Source organism: Rhinopithecus bieti, unplaced genomic scaffold, assembly GCF_001698545.2.
Source record: "Rhinopithecus bieti isolate Rb0 unplaced genomic scaffold, ASM169854v2 scaffold_21777, whole genome shotgun sequence".
Taxonomy (NCBI): domain Eukaryota; kingdom Metazoa; phylum Chordata; class Mammalia; order Primates; family Cercopithecidae; genus Rhinopithecus; species Rhinopithecus bieti.
In genome coordinates this window covers 1,003,771-1,026,316 of record NW_016810508.1, presented here as the reverse complement: position 1 = coordinate 1,026,316, position 22,546 = coordinate 1,003,771, and the positions used below count along the sequence as shown (strand labels likewise).

Genomic DNA, 22,546 nt, shown 5'->3' with positions numbered 1-22,546 from the left:
GAATAATGCAAGTGATGTTATACCCTTCCATTTAAATTAAGTGAATCACTTAACCTATTAGAAGTACATATAAGACCATTCTGATGAACCTCTGAATAAGAAAATGGTCCCAAGGGAAGCAACATTGGGTCCACAAGATACCTCAGACATCAGCCCTGTGATACCACTATTGATCCAGAAATCTGAGAACCATACTACCAGCTGGATATCTACAGCCTCAGGTCTCCTGGTTCTAAAGCAGATGACACTCTATTTTCTTTTTTTTTTTCCCCCTAAGACAAGAGTCTCGCTCTGTCACCGCAGTGGTGTGATCTCGGCTCACTGCAACCTCCGCCTCCTGGGTTCAAGCCATTTTCCACCTCAGCCTCCCGAGTAGCTGGGATTACAAGCATGCACTACCACGCCCAGCTAATTCTATTTTATTTTTGGTAGATATGGGGTTTCACCATGTTAGCCAGGCTGGTCTCGAACTCTTGACCTCAGGTGATCCGCCCGTCTCGGCCTCCGAAAGTGTTGGGATTACAGGCGTGAGCCACCGCACCTTGCCGACACGCTATTTTCAATCCTATCCAAAGTATTCTGAGGTTTTGATTCCAAACTCTTGAGATTAATAATCAGCAAGTTGTACTCCTGGCTTTCCTCAAACATTATCCCCACGTTATGGACTATTACTACTATATTACTCTATACCAGAACTTTGAATACCCTTCTTCCACCATCCAACCTGCTCTCCTTCTCGTGGAATGCAGTCTCTGCCTTCTCAAAACAGCACCTAACATATAGACTTGAACACTGCTTTGATGACTTTGAAGGAACAGAGAAACAATACATGAGTTACAAGTTAGGCAGTGATTTGTTTCAGCATATTTTAAAGAGAGGCTAATGAGATTTGTGTTGTGCACACAGTAGGCACTTATGTATATTTTAATAGGTATTTCAAACAGGGCTCATTTTGCCAATAGTAAGCAAAGATAAGTTTTTTCCATATGGCACAAACATTCACCTAAGAAAGCTAAAATACAATCTCTTACAGGTTAATAAAATTAATGTACTTACCTTGCTATTTTCTCTCCCAAGCCTCTGGGTCCATCTAAAATCTCTTGCCTTTTGTATATGTGGCTAAGTAATACTCTGCTTAGAATAAACCTTTTGGCTAATTAGCTGTCTCTGTAGTTTTACTTCCCATTTCTTTAGCACCTGTCCTTCAGTACATTTTCAAAACAGGGTTTGATTTTTCAATGAGATTCTATTGCTATCATATGTTCTAACCCAGCATGTGACTTATATCCTAATTCCCCATAATGTTTCAAATATTTACATGGTTCAACAAATAATTCTCACTAGATTTCCTCTATTATTTGGACTCTTCAGTTTAAATATATTTGTATTAAATAATTTTTCATTATTTTTAAAAATAACTTTCACTGTTTGCTCTTCAAATTCATTTCAGTCTCTAGAATCTCTTTTTAATTCACCAAAATTCATGTTATGGTTCATTATCACGACCTTGGCTAGATTTACTGTCTACATAAACATATATGTAACAAAAATATAAATATATGAACTTTCTTAAAGATTCTTTACAATCAGATAAGACCCTAAATTAAATTATCTGTCAAATAATTTTCTATTTTCTGCTCACTATAGTAATTAACTACAGTCATTTTTGCCCAGTCTTTAAATACTTCTCTAATCCACTATTTTTCTTCCTATTCAACAAGCTACCTTAACCTTAACTCTTACTGTACTTGCAATAATACTTTTTTCCCTGAAAATATGTTCTTCCCAACTCATTTTCTCTAAGAGGTTATTGTGTTTAAATTGTTATAAAATTAATAACAAAAACAATGAAAAGCCAAATTCCTTTTTTTTTTTTTTTCCCCAAATTTCACTCTCACCCTTCAATTCCTTTTCTTTCTGCTTTACTCAGGCACAATTTCTAGGAACTCCTTCCTCTGGTCTCATTCACATCTGCTCAAACTCTTTCACTTTTTCTTTATACCTTCCAACCCCTTCCTATCCATTATCTCTTCCATAATTTGACCTCAACATATCTTTTCAACTATTTCTTCCATAATTCATCCTAAGTGAGCCCCTACTCCAAACTGGTCCTTCACTGTTCCCCAAATATGGTGGGCTCTCTCCAGCCCCCATAGCTTGGCACTCCCTGTCCTCCCATTCTACAGTGCTTTTCCTAACCTCTTCAAGAAACCCAACCTGTGGCTGTCCTCTACAAGCTGTTGAACAGAACTATGGCTATTCTACTTTTACTCTTCAGCTTCCTCCAACCCCTATCTTTCCTGTTTTGCTGTCATTCTCCTCTATGCACTCCACAGACTTCCTCTTGTTGCAAACCATGGACAATCCTTTTCCTGCTTGATGATTTATATGCTGCTTTAATTCCAAACTTTCCATTATTCTTTCTTTATCCTGGCCTTTATCTTAGTTTGGTTCATGCTGCCTTCGAGAAGGAACTATTCTTTGATTATTTATTTTGCCCCATTTCTCCATGAGCATCCTTCAGGCCTACAACAAGTGGACAAATCTTTCACATGAAATATTTAGGCTACATTTTAAATTCTATACCCTTATTTCCTGGGCCAATAATAGAATGGTCTCCATAAAGGACAGCCATTCCTTTGCTGAATGGAGGAAATGATTCCTCCTCTATTCAAATGCAGCCCTGCTGACTAATTAAAGAAATATGTCAAAACAGCTCCCAAGAAGAACCCATATGTCATCCAAAGAATTAAATGTTTTGAAAATAAGAAGAGCCACTTGGTCCATTTTTCAATAGAGACTGAGAACAAAGGAAAAGAAAGAGATGAATCAGAATTCAAGATGCAATAAATATAGACATTTCTAGCTAACTGTAAGAAGAAAATATTTCAGCCGAGGCCTCTGGTAAGACAAAGGCCATCATGTATGTGCCTAAGGGTTTTACCACCTTTGAAACATTTGCCACTAGCTTTGATCAAAGTTGAGCCCTCAAAAGGGAAAATGAGAAATAAAAAGGTCAGGGAGTAAGAATGATAGGGAGTGGATAGAAGGCTTTGGCATGATACAAAAATTTCTTTAATATGGTATACTTCAAAAACAGTGGGGCAAAGAAAAAGAAAACAAACAAACAAACAAAAAACCAGCATGCACTTGAAGATGTCAACGCTTTGTGGGAGTGGATTTACTGAACTACAAGGCACTATTGCAATGTAGGCTATTTATTATTATTCAACAGATGTGCAATTACGTCTCACCCTCTGCTGAGTGATAAATGGTATTAACTGTGTCCCACCACCTCTCCCAAACCTACAATGACAGAAGTAGTTAGAGAAAAACAGAACATTGGGATGGAAGGGCTTATTTCTTCTCTTAAATCCACATTGCCTACTTGGTAACTGAGCTCCTGTACACCAAAGTAGTAGAAATGAGAGGCAGAAGCAGAATGCTGTCTCAACTTGGCTGACTGCCTTCAAGGATTAAATTAAAATATGTGTTTATAGAAGTGGAACAGCTGCTTCAGCTAGTTTGGATACTCACTTTTGAGTCCTCAGGATGTTCTATTTTTCTAAGTCCACTACTCCTATAGTCTCTGAAAATTATCAGACTAAAGAGTAAAGATACATAGATGGTTTGGGTCCTAGGTCTCCTGGAGACAACAGAATTACTTCCGCCTTCAAAACCTGGCATAGCAGTTGAAGTAGGCACTATCACAATGTTTCCATTCTTGGGCTATATTTTTTAAATGGCTGGAAATTCTTCATTATCATTTCACTTAAATACTTGATGCTGTGCCACAGTTGAATAAGCCATACATATATACATATACCTTATACATGTATACACACAAAGCCATAAATAAAGCTTCTCACTTTGTAGGCACTCAATATTAATTTCCTTCAGTCTTGTTTTTATCTTGAAGCTCTATGTTCCAGCATATCATTTTATAGATATAAACAAATATTTCTGCTATAGTGCAAGTTGTGATATAATAGAATATATGATATGATATGACATGACATGACATGACATGAGAGTGACAAGAATAGATGGTATGTTAACTGAGTCTTGGGCTACTAGTAATTGGCCTGGTGGAAACTGGACCATATAAAGAAAAGGAACTCAAAGTCTAAGGGATTTGCATTTCGAGAAACAGTAAAGATTTCTTCTGAAATTGAAGCAAGCTGATACAAGAAAGGGTAATGTAAATTTAAATGGAAACTATTTATTACTTGTTTTGCTTTTCCTTAAAAAAATAGGTACAGGGAGAAAATTTAGAGCAAAGCAGAGAAATTAATTTTACTAACAATCAAATGCAAAAGAAATTATAAATATCTGTCAAAACAAGGCTAAGTGAACTATTTTGAAGCAACAAAAAAAAAAAAAAGACCCCTGGGCAAAAAATTTTACAGTCATCCTCTTTCTAGGTCGGAACTCTTAGAATGAGACAAAGAAAAATCCGGGCCTGGAATAAGAGGAAGACATTAGGAATCCTTTCACCACACTGACAGAGATTTGTTTAACAAACAGATGAAGGGTCAGAGTAATCAGATATCACAGGAAAAGGTAAGGAGAATAAAAAAGACTGAGGGGAATAAACGAAAAATTGTGACTCCAGAGTAAAGGTTGATACATTTTAAAAATATCCATGAGGTTAAGTTAGGTGGAAAGAAAAAATAAATTATTAGAATATGATAAAGGAAAGAAAGAACCGTTCTTCATGTTTCTCCACCAGAAAGCATTCAGTATGCTGCACAAAAATTAAATTTGATATTTTAAGGTACCTGAACAAGCACTAAACGAATTCTGGGCCAAAATAAAATTTTAAATTCCTGATACCCACTCTATACAACACAAAGCAGTGGTGGTGGGGGGTGAATGCTTCTACATAAAAATAAATGACTTGTTTTGGTTAACCTTTATAAGGCATAAATGGAGGGCACTGTGAAAGTATACAAATAGAAGCCAAGAATGCTAACTGTTTTTTTTAAAAGAATAGAAAATCATGAAGAAAGGATCACAGAAACTACACCAATGTCATTAAAATATAATTGGACTTGCAGGAACAATTACTGTGCTGTACTGTAAGGGGAGCTGTTGGCACATAAGAGCAAAGCACACATATGAGCTCATCAGCCGGCCTTGGCAAGACCCACTTCCAGCTAGAAGCAGTCATGTTTCAACACCTCTGATTCCCTAATGCTGACAAGCTAAACAACTTGTTTTGTCTCTGGGAGCTCTTCTCTGGTGATTAACTGCTTATGGTGAATACTAATTATATGAAAGTACAGTATTGAAGAAGTAATGTCCTATTTCCTCTACCTGCAGCCTTGACTTGTCTCTGAATCTAGAAGGCAGAGCCATTGCAAATCAGAACCAAGAAAGACATTTTCCTCCCCCTGAATAAACAAATATATCTCCTACTTTTTAGTATAGCACAGTTCACTGACAAGAAACTTCCTTTAACCTCTGGGCTCTAAACCAAATATAATTACCATAAAACGAGTGTTTTAAAGGCTTGTAATAATGATATGGGTAAATCCACAGCAAGAGTTTGTGAATTAGTGAACTATCAGTGTCCTCCATTCCCCATGTCCCATGTTGAAAATTTACCCCAAATTGTCAGTTCTTAGGAACTGCACCTCAGATTAAAATCTTCTCACCAAGGAGTCTATGAGAATTTCTTCTTGTGTTTTAAATCCTAAGTGCTTGTTAAACTGCCAACACTGCAAAATTAGAGACCATTAAACAATATAAGGCAGCAAGTGATTAAATCTACCAAACACACATTCAAGCAGCTTAAGCTACTTTTTAATTAAAAATAAAATATCATTGGCTAAATTCAGATGTCTTAGCTATCCAGAAAAAAGTTAGAAGACTGTTCAAAATGCATAATGCTGCTGACAAGCCAGATACAAAAGGAGAAATAGGGCAAGGGTTTGGCGGAACAGGAGGCTCCTCTTGGTCCCTGGGCCTGGGTGGCAGCACATCCCAATGCTGACCCGGTTTAGGCAGCGGACTCTAAACGGGAAGTCATGGCTGCGCTGCAGGGTGAGGACGCCATGTGGCTGCTGATTAAATAAGCTTTATTAGCTAAGGCCTCTAAGGAGACAGGGTGTTCCACCTTCTTGGTAAGGGAATAAGTTGAGTAACAGCATCACAGGAAGCTAAGGCATTGGAGATGTATACATGGCTGAAGGAAATGTCAGTGCATTTTTAAATACAGCTTAAGCTAATTGATAAACATTTCTTAAAATAATTATTAGCTTTTGGGGAAGGAGGCACAGGGGCTTCTGCGTTAATGGGATCATCTGAGATTAAAAGAAATTTTTACTGTAAAGTTAGAAGTAAATAAACATCGTAGCTTTAAGTTGTTCCTGCTTGTTTAAAGTAAAGAAAAAGGGCCAGGGGGTTTAGTCAACTTCAGGCAAAAGGCCAAGAATCTGAAGATCAGACTTAAGGCTGGGATGATATCATTCACGCTAAAGTCTTGATACCCTTTCTGAAGCAAGAGAAAATTTACTGGTAAAACCTTACCTCACCCACAGTTTTCTTATTTTAACTCTATTTTTTTTCCTCTGGAGAATAATTTTCCGAATATGCTTTTTGCTTTATATGTAAATGTTATAAATTTACTTTGAGCTTCAGACATGGTCTTACCTAAAAAGCTTGCCCTAAAGTAAAGTACAGGCACTTGGTAGCTACAGGAATATAAGACATGATACTCATATTTAATCATTTTGGACGCTGCTGCAGTTTCAATCACTTCACAATCATCTGAGGGCAGCTCGAAAGCCTCCTGAAAAAAAGCAAAAACAAAATGAAAATGGGTTTGTTAATAAGAAAAGTACTAACATGGAGAGAAAAAGAGATTTTCTTCTTGCAAAATAACAGTTAAATAAATATAAGGCTATGAGACAAGGAAAAGGGAGTTTCCCATATTAATGTTTAACATTTGAGTCCTGGGTAAATAGTAAAACCAGAAAACATTAGCATTAAGTAATTCCAGATTGTTTTGAGACACAAAGAAGCTCTGTATAAAGAAAAGAAAGGAAAAAAATCCAAAAGATCTATTGCCTGAAAATCTTTACTGTACAATTTTAGCAACAAGATGATGGCTATACAAGCTACCTTCTTCCCTACCTGTGAAAGCTAAAAACATCCTAACAATTGAACAAGAGGCTGTGAAATGTCCCTAAAGATTCTATTGTACTTGCCAAAAGATGATTCATTGTGTGCTGAACAATTCCCAGTTCCATTTTGAATAAGAAAGTTATTTTGCAAGAGGTTGAATTTGTTAGGTATATTTCAAAACCTGCGATGATTCTGTTTTCCTTATTATTGTGCTATCTTTGGCATATTTCTACAATAAATCTTGATTTATAATAGAGTAGATGGCAAATATTAATGTCAACTTTGGAAACAGAGTTTTGTAAGCAGAGATGATGATAGTCATCTCACTTCTCATGTGATCATTTTTTACTGTTTTTTGTTAGGGGCCTTTAAAAGAATGTATCTTACTGTTTAGAAGCAATTAATTGGACATGTTGAGTCAGAGTCTGGTTCCATCCACATTCACTTATTTATTGGGGTTGAAGAATTTCCTTTGAAATTAAATTAGTACTAGAAGGAATGAAGCAGGTTGGTTTAGCTCATTTTTACCTCTCATTAAAATAGTAACAACAACGAACAATCAGAAATAACTAAGGAAAGATTTCACACTTTATCAATATGAAATAAGGTTTCCTGTGGAGATAAGCAAAGCCCCAGACTACTTTCAAGATCTGTATCTCCTTTACAGATAATTCTGTAATTCCCTACTCACAGTCAGTTCACTGGGGAGATATTACAATGGATAAATCACAACTGGAGATGTTTACAAAATATTTTTCACTAAACTCCAGTAAACACCATCAATTAAACACAATAAGATAACCAGAGAGAAATCATGGAAATAAATATTCCAGATACAGAAAATTAATACAGAAGCAAGAAAAGATTTTTGTATTTTGTTTTGTTTTAAATTTTCATTAAGCATAGGTATCTGTACCTTCTATTACATTAATTCTTTTAACCAAATTCTTTCTTTTTGGTTAATAATTGGGTTGCTTAGCATTTATAATTTCCTTTCTTAATATTATAAAATAATTCTCTCTTGGTGGTAAAAATTACAAATATTGCACAAGTACATAAAAGAAAAAATGAAATTCCCCTCATCCCAGCACTCCTATACCTCAGGTTTGTAACCATCATTAACAGGCCAGAGTGTATTTTTTTAGACTTTTTGATTTTTGGCACACAAACACATAGACACACATAGACACATATACACCTCCTCCCCACCCTCGTCCCTGCTTAAATCCTGCTATATATACATATGATCCTAGAGTGGATATTTTCACTCATGGGCATCCTGCCACATGCTGCCAAGTCACTGCTATAGATTTAGTGCCTTTTAATGCCTTCTCTATATTTCACTGCATGACCACACCATAGTTTTTTTTTTTTTTTTTTTTTTAACATTTCCATATTGCTAGATATTTTAGGTTGATTATAGTTTTCTGCTACTGACAAATAAGGCTGCAATGAATATCACAGCACATATACCCTTGCACACCTCTATTTTTTCTATGGTGCAGATTCCTAAGGGTGGAATCACTGTATCAAAGGGTATGAGCATTTTAAATTTCAAGAGATACTGAATCTCAGAAATTCCATCCTCAGAAAAAGGCTGTATCAATTTATATTCCCAGCAAAAATGTCTGAGAATGCTCTTTTCCTATGTCCAATAAATACTGAATATTGTTTTTAATTTTTGCCTACTGATGAATTCTTAAGTATCAATTTCTTATTGTTTTAATTTCTAGTTTCTTGGTTACTTGCTAGTGAAGGCAAGCAGCTATTCATATGTTTATTGGTAATTTGTATTCTCCCATGATTTGCTTGTTTTTACTCTTCACTATTTTCTGATTGTTTGCATTTTTCTTATTGAATTATATAAACTGTTTGTATATTGGAAACAATAACTTACTATTAGAGATAAATATGTATGTCTGCACCATAGAAAAATAGAGGTGTGCAAGGATATATGTGAAATATAGACATATATACACACATATATATAAAACACTTTCTCTCTGTTTTCTTTCAACTGTTTGTTGTACTTTTTTATCACAAAGGGTTTTTTTTTTTACTTTTACGTAGTCAAATCTGTACATTTTCTGTTTATAGCTTCTAAGTTACATGTCTTCATCAGAAGGCTTCCTGCTGTATCTCACCTCAGTCTTACAAATTATAAAGATGTTAAATTTCTTTACTATATATACACGTTTTTAAACTAAAATTTAGATCATATAATCCAACTGATTTTTGTTTTGTATATAGTGTGAGGTAAGAAATTTTCCTAGATGATTTCAATAGTTCATCTGTTTTCCACTGATTTTAAATGTCACCATACCTCTCTCTCTCTCTCTCTCTCTCTCTCTCTCTCTCTCTCTCTGTGTGTGTGTGTGTGTGTGTGTGTGTGTGTTTATTCTCTAATCTTCTCTATTGAGACATTTCTCTTCTTAGACCATCACTGTGCAATTCTTAAGTGCATACTAAATCGAAGGATTTGGGTCATTAATTTCTACAGAAAAGTGCAGAAATAGACTGTCTGAGACCCAGTGCTGCTAGTAAAGATACAATTTCTGGAAAAAATTTCTTCATCCAAACTCAAATTAAGCACTCAGGAATGTGCTGAGGTTGACATCAGGTATGTGAAACTGGTTATCAATTAGGCATAGATCCATATTCTCTAGGAGGCTCAAGAAATAAGAGGGAGAGGACAGAACAAGCTTCTTGAAAATCCTGTGAGAAGTCTCACTCCAGTCACTGTTCTCACTGGCAGCTGAGGGCCTTTGTGGGTTGTGAAGGCCAGGGTTACTTGTCCTCTAATTAGGACTGCTACTATGTGCTACTATGTCACCCAGTGTTGCTCTGGGCAGTCATCTACGTACAGTGACATTTTTGCATGCTTTACTCATATTAGATGAATTTGAATCCTTTGTTTGTGTCTGCTAGGATCTTTCCATCATTTGTGGTCACCTTTATGATGACCATGAAAATATCATTCCTTGAAGCCATGCAATTTGGAAATCTCAGACTTCTACACATTTTCTGCTTTTTTTTCCCAGTTAAAAGTGCCAGATGGTTTTAGAACTTCAAGACTAAGGTTCTTCTCTTACTCATGTTTGTATTCCTGGAGATTCTAGTACAGAGCTAAGAACCCTAGTAAGCAACATTTTCTATTTCAATCTGAAGATCTGTTTCCTCCTATGTAAGTACATTATAACAAACTTAATAGGTAATTTGCCAGCCATCTCACACCACCCTAAAGACTAAAAAGAAGTAAATGGAGGAGCAGAGATGCAAAATATCACCAAAGAAGATATTCCAATGGCAAATAAGCACATAAAGAAGATATTCAATATCCTTAGCCAGTCAGGGCAATATAAATTAAAACTATAATGAGGTATCACTAAACATCTGTCAGAATGGCTAAAATAAACAAAATAGTGGACACCACCAAATGTTGGTGAAGACAGAGAAACTAGATCATACATTGCTGGTTGGACTATAAAATGGTACGTATAGCCTCTCTGGAAAACCATATGACAGTTTCTCATACAAGTAAACATATAATTACCACACAACCTACCAATTGCACTCGATTTATCCCAGAGCGTTGAAAAACCTGCGCATGAATGTTCATAGCAGCTTTATTCAGAATAGCCCAAAATTTGAAACAATGAAGTGTCCTTCAACAGGTCATGGTTAAACAGACTGTGGTACATCCATACCACACTATTTAGAAATAAAAAGAAACAAACAATTGATATACACAACAACCTAGATGACTCTCCAGGGAATTATGCTAAGTGACAAAAGTCAATCTCCAAAAGTTATATACTGTATGATTCCACTTATATAACATTTTTGAAGTGACAACACTTTTGAAGTGAAAACCAGCAGATTAGTGTTGGGGGACTGGAGGGCAGAGAGCTGGTTATAACACGGCAGCATGAGATATCTTTGTGGTGATGGAACTATTCTGTATCTTGACCATGGTGGTGGATATGTAAGCCTACACATGTGATAAAACTGTACGGAACAAAATACACACACAGAGATACACACAATGAGTACAAGTCAAACTGGGGAAATCTGAATAAGGTCAGTGGATTGTATTAACGTCAACATCCTGGTTCTGATATTATACTATAGTTTTAGAAGAAGTTACCACTGGGGGATATTGGGTAAATGGTAGATGGGATTGTTATTTCTTATTACTAAATGTGAATCTATAGTTATCTCAAAAAATTTCAATTAAAAAATGGAAAGCACAGAAACAGTGAGGCAATTTGAGGCTTGTTAAAAACTGAATAAAAATGTTAAGACCGCCGGGCGCGGTGGCTCAAGCCTGTAATCCCAGCACTTTGGGAGGCCGAGACGGGCGGATCACGAGGTCAGGAGATCGAGACCATCCTGGCGAACACTGTGAAACCCCGTCTCTACTAAAACATACAAAAAACTAGCCGGGCGAGGTGGCGGGCACCTGTAGTCCCAGCTACTCGGGAGGCTGAGGCAGGAGAATGGCGTGAACCCGGGAGGCAGAGCTTGCAGTGAGCTGAGATCCGGCCACTGCACTCCAGCCCCGGCGACAGAGTGAGACTCCGTCTCAAAAAAAAAAAAAGAAAAAAAATGTTAAGACCTCAAGGTGCTAATAATACAGATGACAGAGGGATCATGGTAATAAAGAGAGTCTAATGTCTGGGATTTGTTTGAAAATAATACAGGAGAAGGGTAAGTGGATGGAAGTGTAGAAGGAGCATGACTGGCATGGAGGGGTGATTGCTGAGATTGTTTGATGAGTCCCTGGGTGTTCATTATACTGTTCTATCTACTTTAAGGAGTATTTTAAATTATTTAAAATAAAAAATTAAGATAAAAAAGTTTCTGATACCATATTACAGAACACAGAAGGAAGAGAATTCTAATAGTGAAAGAAACCTGAATCATTCCACCTAGTCCAACACGCTCATCTTGCAGATACAAACAACAATACCCTTCTTCTTGGTGCCTTACCCAATGCCACCTAGGTACAGTAGTTCCCACTTATCCAGAGTTTCACTGTCTACAGTTTTCAATTATCCATGATCAACCACAATCTGAAAACATTAAGTGAGAAATTCCAGAAATAAAAAATTAATAAATTTTAAATTGTGCACCGTTTAGAGTAGTGTGATGAAATCTCTTGCCATCCCGCCTTCCTGGGACATGAATCATCCTTTGTCCAGAGTATCCATGCTGTAGACACCACCAGCTCATTAGTCACTTAGTAGCAAGCTGGGTTTTCAGATCTACTGTTATGGTATCACAGTGCTTATGTTCAAGTAATCCCTATTTTACGTAATAATGGCCCCAAGGCACAAGGGTAGTGACACTGGCAATATGGATATGCCAAAAAGAAGCTGTTCATCTCTTACTGTGCTCATTATAAATTAGACTTTGTCACAGCTATGTATAGGCAAAAACATAGTATATATAGGGCTCAGTGTTATCTGTGGTTTCAGGCATGCACTGCAATATCTCCCACACCAATAAGGGGGGAATACTATAGTTAGGGGTACAGGAAGGCCTACAACCCTTATCTACTGACACTGAAACCACTGCTCTTTGTACTGTAGCATGCCACTTAACTACTACTATGCTTCATTTGGACTGATGTTCTGAACATCATAATCGTAACACTTTGAGGTAGTTTGCTAATATTTTTACTATTTTTCTTTTATTATGTGACTTTTAAAGGATTTGGGTATACAGTGAGCCCTAGGTATACATGAGGGATTGGCTCCAGAACCCCCCTACCCCGAGGATACCAAAATTCACAGACGTTCAAGTTCCTTATATAAAATGGCATAGTATTTTCATATAATCTACACATATCCTCCCATACTTTAAATCATCTCTATATTACTTATCATACCTAATACAATGTAAATGCTATGTAAATACCTATACTATATTGCTGAGAGAATAATGACAGGAAAAAAGGTCTATACATGCTCAGTTCAGATGCAACCACTATAGTCCTAACTACAGTTTTGATCCTGGTTGTCTAAATCCATGGATATGGAACCCACAGATATGGGGGACCAGTTGTATTTCATTTTATATTAAGAGTCATTGAAAAAAGAAGTCACAATATATTGATTTTTCTCAAAATATTGCTATTTCATGAAGATATGTGTATTTAGAAAATTACATTCATTCAAGAGCTAAAAGATTAAGTGGTTCACATTAATTATAGAAACCTTGATTTTATTGAATTCAATTAACAATAAGTTGACAGTGATCTCTCATTTAGAAAATCTGATACGAATTAAGCTTTACAACTAAATCCCATTAAACAGGGATCATGCTGAAGACACTTCATAGATATTTTATTGAAAGCAAACCCAAATAGTGTATCGGGCCTTGGAAATGAGATCCATATCTCTATTTAGCCTACAGGGAAGGAAGAAAAACTTTTCTTCTATCACTAATAATCTCTATTACTGAGCAAACATAAGTAATGAGCTTTATTCATAACATCCCTTGAGGAAAAGAGAGTTGATTTGTTTGTTTTCTACCAGTCAGGTCTTTAGTTCAAATCTAACATTACTGGGCTAGAATCACAGCTAAGGAACCAAAGAATGACACAGGGGCAGTGCTGTTTCAAAGACAGCCCTTAGCTCTGTTCAACAGTGGACACAGAAACCATCTCATCACAATGGAAAGATGCAATGTAATAAACTCTTCATTTGCTGATTTTCCTGAGCCAATGGCCATTTAATATTTTTAGAAGTGATAACAACAGATGAAGCCTTCTGACAAACCATTGAAAAATCAATTCCTCAAGAAATAAAGAATTTTAATTATTAAAACGTTTAAAGTGAATTATAAAAATAATCTGTGGGACTTTAAGTAATCAGCTCTTGTTTTGTTTGTTTCGTGGTTCATCATTATACAGTGGAGTGGTTTTTTTCACTATCTTAATTCCCACAACGACTTTTTCCACAATCCCTGTGGCTTCTGAGTAAGTGACTGTCACAAGAACCTTTGCAAGCAACGTCATTCTTTTAGCAACTGTAAATGTTGTATGTGGTACATATCAGCAGGTTCATCATATGTCTAACAGCATCCAAAGCAACACTGAAAAAAAAAAGGGTGGTTACAAGGTGATCCCAAGAATAGTATGTTAGTGAGGCTCTCCCCTTCCCAGTAATGTTATCACTACTACTACTGATTTTTTTTTAAAGGGGGTAAAAAGGTACCATTCTTTACTCTCCCTGCTACATCAACCAAAGTGAATTAGCAGCAGCATGGCCAATATGGGTTCCCACTGAGAGGAAGAATCTGTTTCCTGTGCAGGATTAAATCCTCTTCTCCAGGCTGGCATGCTCAAGGGCAAGGCAGGAGGGAGGGGATGCAGAAACCCGCCAGAGCACATCTGGCAGTTTTCTGGATGTTTACAGCTGGCTCCACTGTGCTTCCTAGACCCTGTTTCTTTTAAGACTGCATAGGAAACAGCAAGTGCCGGGAGCTGGGAAGCTAGCAAACAGGCCAAGTAAAAGACGGAACTGTGGAAGAGGCTATCTCTTAGAGTCCATGCTAGAAAACACAGGTTCTTTGGCAGGAGAAAATAGTAATAATACTTAATTGCACTTATTACTTATTTCTATACATCTAAAAGTGAAGAATTAGCAGAATAAGGAATTTGAAAATCAGAAATTATTTATGTAAATCATGCCAAACTAGAGGAAGAGGGAAAAATTTTGACCTCTTGAAAAATTCTCAAGCTTCAGAAGTCAGTCAAGTGTGTTTCTCTTCAGAGTTACCCTTTACATGTGACATAAGAAAGGCCAGCATCAACTGTAACAGTTTACAGTTTTTCTAAGCCTATTGATGTACATCATGTAATTTGTTCTACATGATGGAAGAAATACATGAGGAAGGCCCAAGGTCTCCAGTGAGTAAGAAACTGAGTCAGGGCACAAAACTAAGCCTTCAGGCTCCAAGCCCAGGGTTCTTTCCAGCCTGCAAAGACCATCAGATTCTTGGGGGTGGGAAATGTTAAACGGATGTATTCCTGGCCTCCACCCCCAAAATCCTAATCCAGGAGTTCTGGGATGGGTTTTAAGAATCCACCTCATAAGCAGTGTTCCTGGTGACGCTATGCAGGTCTTGCCTCACATACACATGGAGGGTCTACTTTGTGATTCTTTACTTTTGTAGTCTATGGAATTATAGAGTCAGGAAAACTCATTCACCAAGACCCAAAATTATGCCATAACCGGTTTGCCTTCACTAGCTGCTCATCTATGTTTTCAGGGCTACTGTTAGCTCATTTGGTCTCCTCTCGGAGGGAGCCTAATTCACTTCCATTAAGCTAAGACCTCAGCTTATCACCCCTGACTCCCAGTTCACTGCCCCATTCCTTCATCTTCTCCTATATAAAAATTTCCTTCATTTTCCTTCTAATTGGTTAGTTAGTTCTTGCTAAACCATTAAAGGCCATTAGTGGCTTAGTATGTTACTCCTTTATCAATTATTATATTCAACAGTAGATTTGTGGCTGATAACCCTAATCAAAAGGAATCTTTAATAGTGGAATTTGGAGTGCCAAAAAGGAATAAATTTTGCACCACACATGTAACCACCAATCTGTGAAGCTTGCCTTATAAGGCATTTTATGTTTTAACTCCAGAGCCAGAAAATTCTTCCTTGTTACCTTGCTAGAAGGTAAATCAGTTCCCACTAGATTTATCCTTGCATTATTTTTATATAATATGAATAAATTTATTTGTTCCCTATATTAAATAAGCCCAGTTCTTCTAATTTTTCTTATATCTCTAGTTGCACAGATCTGCAAACATTTTTCTAAAGGGCCAAGTAGTAAATATTTTAGGCTTCTTTGTGGGCCATAGGTCTCTGCGGCTGTAGCCTGAAAAGAGCCACTGGCAACACGTAAACAAAGGTACGCAGCTGTACTCCAGTGACATTTTATTTACAAAAACAAGCTGTTGTCCATAGACCTTAGTTTGCCTACCCCTGAAAATCCTAATTTCAAGGCCTTCTTTAATTTCATTTTATTATATTTTTTATAAGCACTAAACAGAATTTTATTAAAGGACTTGTGTCTCCATTTGGTGAACTCTTTCCCCCTTTCCATTTTTTTCCTGTCTTAGGATGCTACATTACATTTCCTGAGGGTCTAGGAAATTCTGAGCCTTAAAAGGACAATGATAATTAAATCCAATGGGCTGAAGTTTGGCTAAAGTCATTTTCTAAAGTAAAAGATAGAACCACCCTAATTTAAACAAGTGAGATTTTTAAATGTCCTGATGAATAAACTGCAAATTCCTTCAGCACATGAATAAACTTCTACACTCAAATCCAGAAATGAGTAAATTTCTCCGCCAAAGAGTGAAAATGATAAAGCCTTCATAAACAGACCAAGAGGCAGGCATTGTAGGAATGTTAGAGGACTGTGAATCCTAAAGCACAGGCCCTCTCACACGTGCACAGGAAACATCATGTCTAGGAATCAGCAAGGAACTGTTTGAGTAAGCCATTAGTTCCTTCCCTTGCTCAAAACTGTCTCTGGATCATATGGATATGAATAAGGATTTATTTGTTTCTTTGCTTGCTTTTTACCAGGAGAATCCCTTTAAGATTTCCACAATTAGGCCGGGCGCGGTGGCTCAAGCCTGTAATCCTAGCACTTTGGGAGGCAGAGACGGGCGGATCACGAGGTCAGGAGATCGAGACCAGCCTGACTAACACGGTGAAACCCCATCTCTACTAAAAAATATTTTAAAAAACTAGCCGGGCGAGGTGGCGGGCGCCTGTAGTCCCAGCTACTCGGGAGGCTGAGGCAGGAGAATGGCGTGAACCCGGGAGGCGGAGCTTGCAGTGAGCTGAGATCCGGCCACTGTACTCCAACCTGGGTGACAGCGAGACTCCGTCTCAAAAAAAAAAAAAAGATTTCCACAATTATATATGACATGCCAGGCACTAAGCTTCTGCCGGGACAAAGATGTGGTTGTTGCTTTTAAATAATACTATAATATTTCAGCGGTAATGAGAACAACATGAAGCTCTCAGCTTTCTATTGGAATTCAAGGGGACACTCAAAATCTCAGATAAAAACACCTAGATTTCAGAGAAGCATAGTATAGGTAAAAATAAAAAAGCACAGAATTTGGAGCTAGATGTGGGTTCAATCCCTGGCTCTGCCACTCATAGAATGGACAGGTCATTTAACCCCTCCATGCCTCAGTTTCTTCACTTGTTAAATAAAGGCACTTTTCCCTTAATGTGATTAAATGAGATAATGTATAAAATGTATATATCTGGCACATAGTAGGTATACTAATTAATCATACATTCATTCAAAAAATGTTATAGGATACACTAAATGTTCTAGATCAAAGGTGTGCAAACATTTTCTTAAAGAGCCAGATAGTAAATATTTTAGGCTTTGGGCATCATAAGTCTGTCAAAATCACTCAACTTTGCCATTGCAGCATAAAAACAGCCTAGATAATATGTAAATTAATGAGTGTGGCTTTGTTCCAATAGTACATCATTAATGAACACTAAAATTTAAATTTCATATCATTTTAATGTCATAGAATATTATTCTTTTTTAATTCTTTTTTTAACCATATAAAAATATAAAAACCATTCTTAGCTTGTGAACTGTACAGAAATACACAGCAGGATACCTGCTATGGCTCAAGACTGCAATCCCAGTGCTTTGGGAGGCTGAGGCTAGAGGATTGCTTGAGCCCAGGAGTTCAGGGTTGCACACTGCACTCCAGCCTGGGTAACAGAGTGAGATCCTGTCTCTAAAGAGGAAAAAAAAAAATAGGCAGCAGGCCATAGTTCCCATCCTCTGTTCTAGACACTGTCCTGGGGCCTGGGAATAGAAGAGAGAACAATAATAGATATTATGTCCTAACATAAGGAAATACATTAAACATAATCACACAAAGAACTACAAAATTATAATTACAACAAATACTATTAGAGAAAATGCACGTGGTTGCCAAGTACATAAAATTTTACCTCCAAATCTATAAATTTGGTTTGTGAGATTTTAATCTTTCTTGTTCAGCTTCATTCAAGTGTAAACCAGTTTTATGTAGCACTGATCATTTTAGTATCCTAATCACCCTTAACCAAAGCTTATTTTTATTTCAACGACCACAACACCCACCCAGATAGATTTTAGGAACTGTTTTGTCCAAGTTTACCAGATTACCTAATCACCTAGAATCTGTCACCCCTGTCATCTCTGATTATCCAAGCTTCTTCCTGACAAACTCTTGCTGCAGCCCACTAAAAAGTCTCTGCCTACACTTTCTGTTGCCCCCAGCAATAGTTTCTGCTTGAGAATGCCCCCATGAGTTTTTTTCTCAGCTTTACAAATAACTCACTTAAACATGTGTGCCCACTTGCATGTGCATGGACAGCATTCAACTAATGTTCACTGAGCATCTACTATGAGCTAGGCACAGTGCCAGCACTGGAGATTTGTTGGCAAACCGATATGGTATTTGCTCTCAAGGAACTTATAACTAGAGAGAGCGTGGGAGAAAAAAATCATTGCATAAACAATTATTTGAATATAATGTTGCAAGTGCTATAAGAATGTAACAATTCATCTTGAGGCCTTATCCAGTTGGCAGACTTAGAAAGGCTTCTATTACAGCACACATGTCCCTTTCAATGTGAGTGAAGGCAGGGCTTTTGCCTGTCTTATTCATTTACGTATTCCAAGCATCCTGAACTGTACCTGGCAAACAGCAGACATTCAATCAATATTTGTTAAGTGAAATAAATACGTGGAATGACTATAAATTGTCTGTTGCCATTTTCATCCTATAAATCAGAGATCTCTAAACTTTTTTTTATCATGACACTAGGAGTCAAAAAAGTTAAGCACTCAACCCTAATATGTGTATATTTACCTCCTGATTGATTATGAATATGTATTTCTATATAATATACTTTGTATATTATAAAATATACAAAATATAAAATTTTAAGGACAAGACAAAGGTGAAGGAAAAATATTTCAAGGTCATTCTTTTAGTTGGGTGATGCTCTGGATACAAATAAAAGTAGTCCTCTTATCCTGCTCTTTGCTCAGGCACCAAAGGGCTTTGGCTGGCCCTCTACCCTCACCCTTCATTGAGCTTCTCAGATTTCTGGGCCAGTGATTGTGGCTGAATAAAGTTGCAGAAATGTTGATTTTAAGGTGCCCATTGAAAAGTTAGCATCTCAAAATTTGACAGATGTAAATAGCAGGCAAATGAGCACACCATTACCTGGTTTTCCCAGGCCTCCTGGCTCCAGAGTCAGTGCTGCTGAGCAGCCAGCCAGTCCTGCTTATAGTCCTGGATGATCAGACACCCAAAAACTAAATGTTCAGATCCCATATGCTCAGTAGTCCTGGGGCAGCAGACTTCATTCAAAGTAGACTCTAAAGAGCCAGAGGTAATTTCCTTTCTCTTCATAAAGAACCCTGTCCTAATCTGCGCATAGTCAAAGAGCCCTGGGTTCCAAATGTGTAAATCTATTCACTAAATAAAATGCTACAGAAAACTAAACTTATTTTATTTAGTAATGGTGCAGACACTTTCTTGCCAGTAATATTTTGATGAGAGCAATTTGATTGAATATTTAATTTTTTGTTCTTCTTTGTGTGTTTTAAATCTTGACTGTAACATGGCATTTCAAATATCTGGGTTTGGGTCTTTTTACATTGTTTTGATAGGTGATTTTAATGGTTGCAATAGATGAGAAAGATCTACAGATCCACAAAGAGGAAGTATATCACTGGCTGTACTTAGTAAATCACGATCGCATATTTAAATCCCCTTCTCTAGCTGTAAGAGGTTTTATTCAAGTTCTGGATGCCTTTCAATGAGTCGCTAGTCAATGATTGCTTCATACTGTCATTAGCTACAATAAACACACAGGTTAAGGGTCATCATTAATAACGGCAAATATAAATCCATATTTCAAATAATTTTAATTTTAAATTTGGCTAGTCAATTTTTGAAAGATCTGATTAAACTGTTATTTGTACCTTTTACCTTTTTTTTGTTGTTGTTGTTGTTCCAGAGATTCTTTGCAGGAAGCTTTTAAAGCCCTTAGTCTGAAAAGTAAGAGCTATGTTAACTACAATTGAATAATATCATCCCAGAAATCCAGGGCACAGGTAAACTGCAGTGCATAACATGCAATGAAAGGAGTGAAAACACCACTGATAGCTCCTTCCTATCGTCTAGGTCCCAGATGCCTTGTATAACTAACCTCTATGGCATCTGGTTTTCTGATAAATGCATGGAATGGCAATGCCAGCATCAATCCATATTTAAATATTAGTAGTAGCTGGGCACAGTGACTCATGTCTATAACACCAGCACTTTGGGAGTCTGAGGAGGGAAGATTGTTTGAAGCCAGGAGTTCAAGTCCAGCCTAAGCAATATAGCAGGACCTCATCTCTCTTAAAATAAAAATTTTATTAAAATTTTCAAAAAGTTAAGTATTAGTAGAGCTTAACTTTTACAAAATCAAAGTAAATATAAATCGCAATTCTAATGTTATTTCCCACATCTCAATGGATTGTTTTGCAAGCCCTCTGGAGGCCTGCATTCACTTTAAAGACTCTATGCTGGTGACGTAGACCATTATTAAACAAAATTATGAAGGCAAAATTGATCCTTGGTATCATGTGCATCTTGCTTTTCATGGCCTTACTCTCCTCTTTCAGCACAAAGCTCTTAAATCCAGCCCCCTGATCTGAAATTCACAGGATACCTGATGAACTTACCAACACTAAATGTTACAGTCTGGGTATATTAATCCTACCAAGATTCTTTGGCTTTTAGGAGAAGGTTCTCTGAACATGGAAATCTTAATGATGCAGCTTCTTGTTACAGAACCCACAGTCTGTGGGGCAGTGACAGTGGCTTCTCTAGCACCCTTTGGAATACACCCTATGGGTAACTGCCTACTGTATTGAGGGAAGGCCAGCCCTGTGGATGACTGTGTGAAGGGGGATATGGATATCACCAGTGCCTCATGATCACTTTCTCTGAGGTGACAGAAATTATTGCTGGAAGGAGCTATGTTTGACTTCCAAATGCCGGACCCTCATGTCTCCCTGTTCCCAAGCCTGGGCACTGGACTACTTTTTCTATTTCCAATGCTAATGATAAATCAACATTCAACAGAAGTTTCCAAAGAAGAAAATAAAAGAAGCATTGGCTGGTAATACTGAATTAATGTATTTTTCTGGTTACTTATAATGGCAAAGAATTATTTGCATAGGAAGAAAAATGCTAATTTTATTAAAGTGCTATTAAATGAGGCTTTTAGCCTAACTTTCAGCACCCTGAAAAATTATACATAGTGACTTGATTTGTCAGTTCTAACCTCTTTGGAATCATTAGCCTGCATAGTTGACACACTTGGGAAGGAAAAAACAAACAAACAAACAAAAAACAAATCCAGAACTGACTTGTTCCCCAAATGAATTGAGAAGTTGTCATTAAGAAGCATCTGCTCCTTTATTGCATTCATGTAAAAGCATTCTTGTGCCTCTATAGCAGACTACTGAGCAGATGTTTTTAGTGCACTATACCCACAGCAATAGGTGTATCACAAAAAAGATAAGGAGCTACAACGTAATTAATGATTTCCGTTCCTCTATATATGAATTTAACTTTTTTTAATGGATTAAAAGTTGTGTCAAGAACCTCAACTTCTAACTCAAGCAATTCACTTGCAAGAAAGTGAACACAAAATCATTTACAGCAATAAATAACAAAAGGTCAGACTCAGTCTTATACCCAACATGACAAAATCTGAGAGTACAAGAAAGGCTTTTCCAGAGCAAATCATTCTACCACTTTCCCATAGGTCAGACAGAGAATTTGCCATTGGAGATCAATTTCTTTATGCCTTAAAGGTCTTCAAGTCAGGAGAATATGCATTTTCTCTGAGAATAGAGGCAAATACTTAAAATCATTATCAGCTAAAAATTTTTAAATCATAGCCAAGATTTTCAAACTGTCAGTGGGCTTACAGCAGGACAGGCAGGCACAGGACTCTGGGCAACGGAAGAAGGAAGACAAGTAGTATTTATAAACAAAACTGAAAAAAAAACACACAAACAGTAGTAGTGCGGTTTTAATAAATTGGTAACATGTTCCTCTTACTCTAGGAAAATGCCCTAACTTTAACATAAATTTTAAAGCTTGAAAACAGTGGTTAATAACCATATGAAAGTCTTCAGAAAGACTGCTCTTTAATTCAAGATCCAAGTTCTGTTTGAGGTCCATGTGTTAGAACGGGCTACTCAGAGAAGCTGACTTTGATCTGAGTGCCAGTGATCTATTTGGAAAGCGATTTCAGGAGGACAAGTAAGGGAACAGGGAAGTGAGAC

General features: G+C 37.0%; 1 protein-coding gene across 1 annotated transcript in view; it reads right to left on the bottom strand.

The window, feature by feature from the left end:
• Positions 1 to 22,546, bottom strand: part of ATG10 (autophagy related 10) — a 222,304-nt gene that overhangs the window by 85,959 nt on the left and 113,799 nt on the right. Inside the window, exon 3 of the mRNA XM_017892224.1 lies at positions 6,658 to 6,796. Coding sequence (XP_017747713.1) covers positions 6,658 to 6,796 — 139 coding nt within the window. The remainder of the gene's footprint in view (positions 1 to 6,657; positions 6,797 to 22,546) is intronic.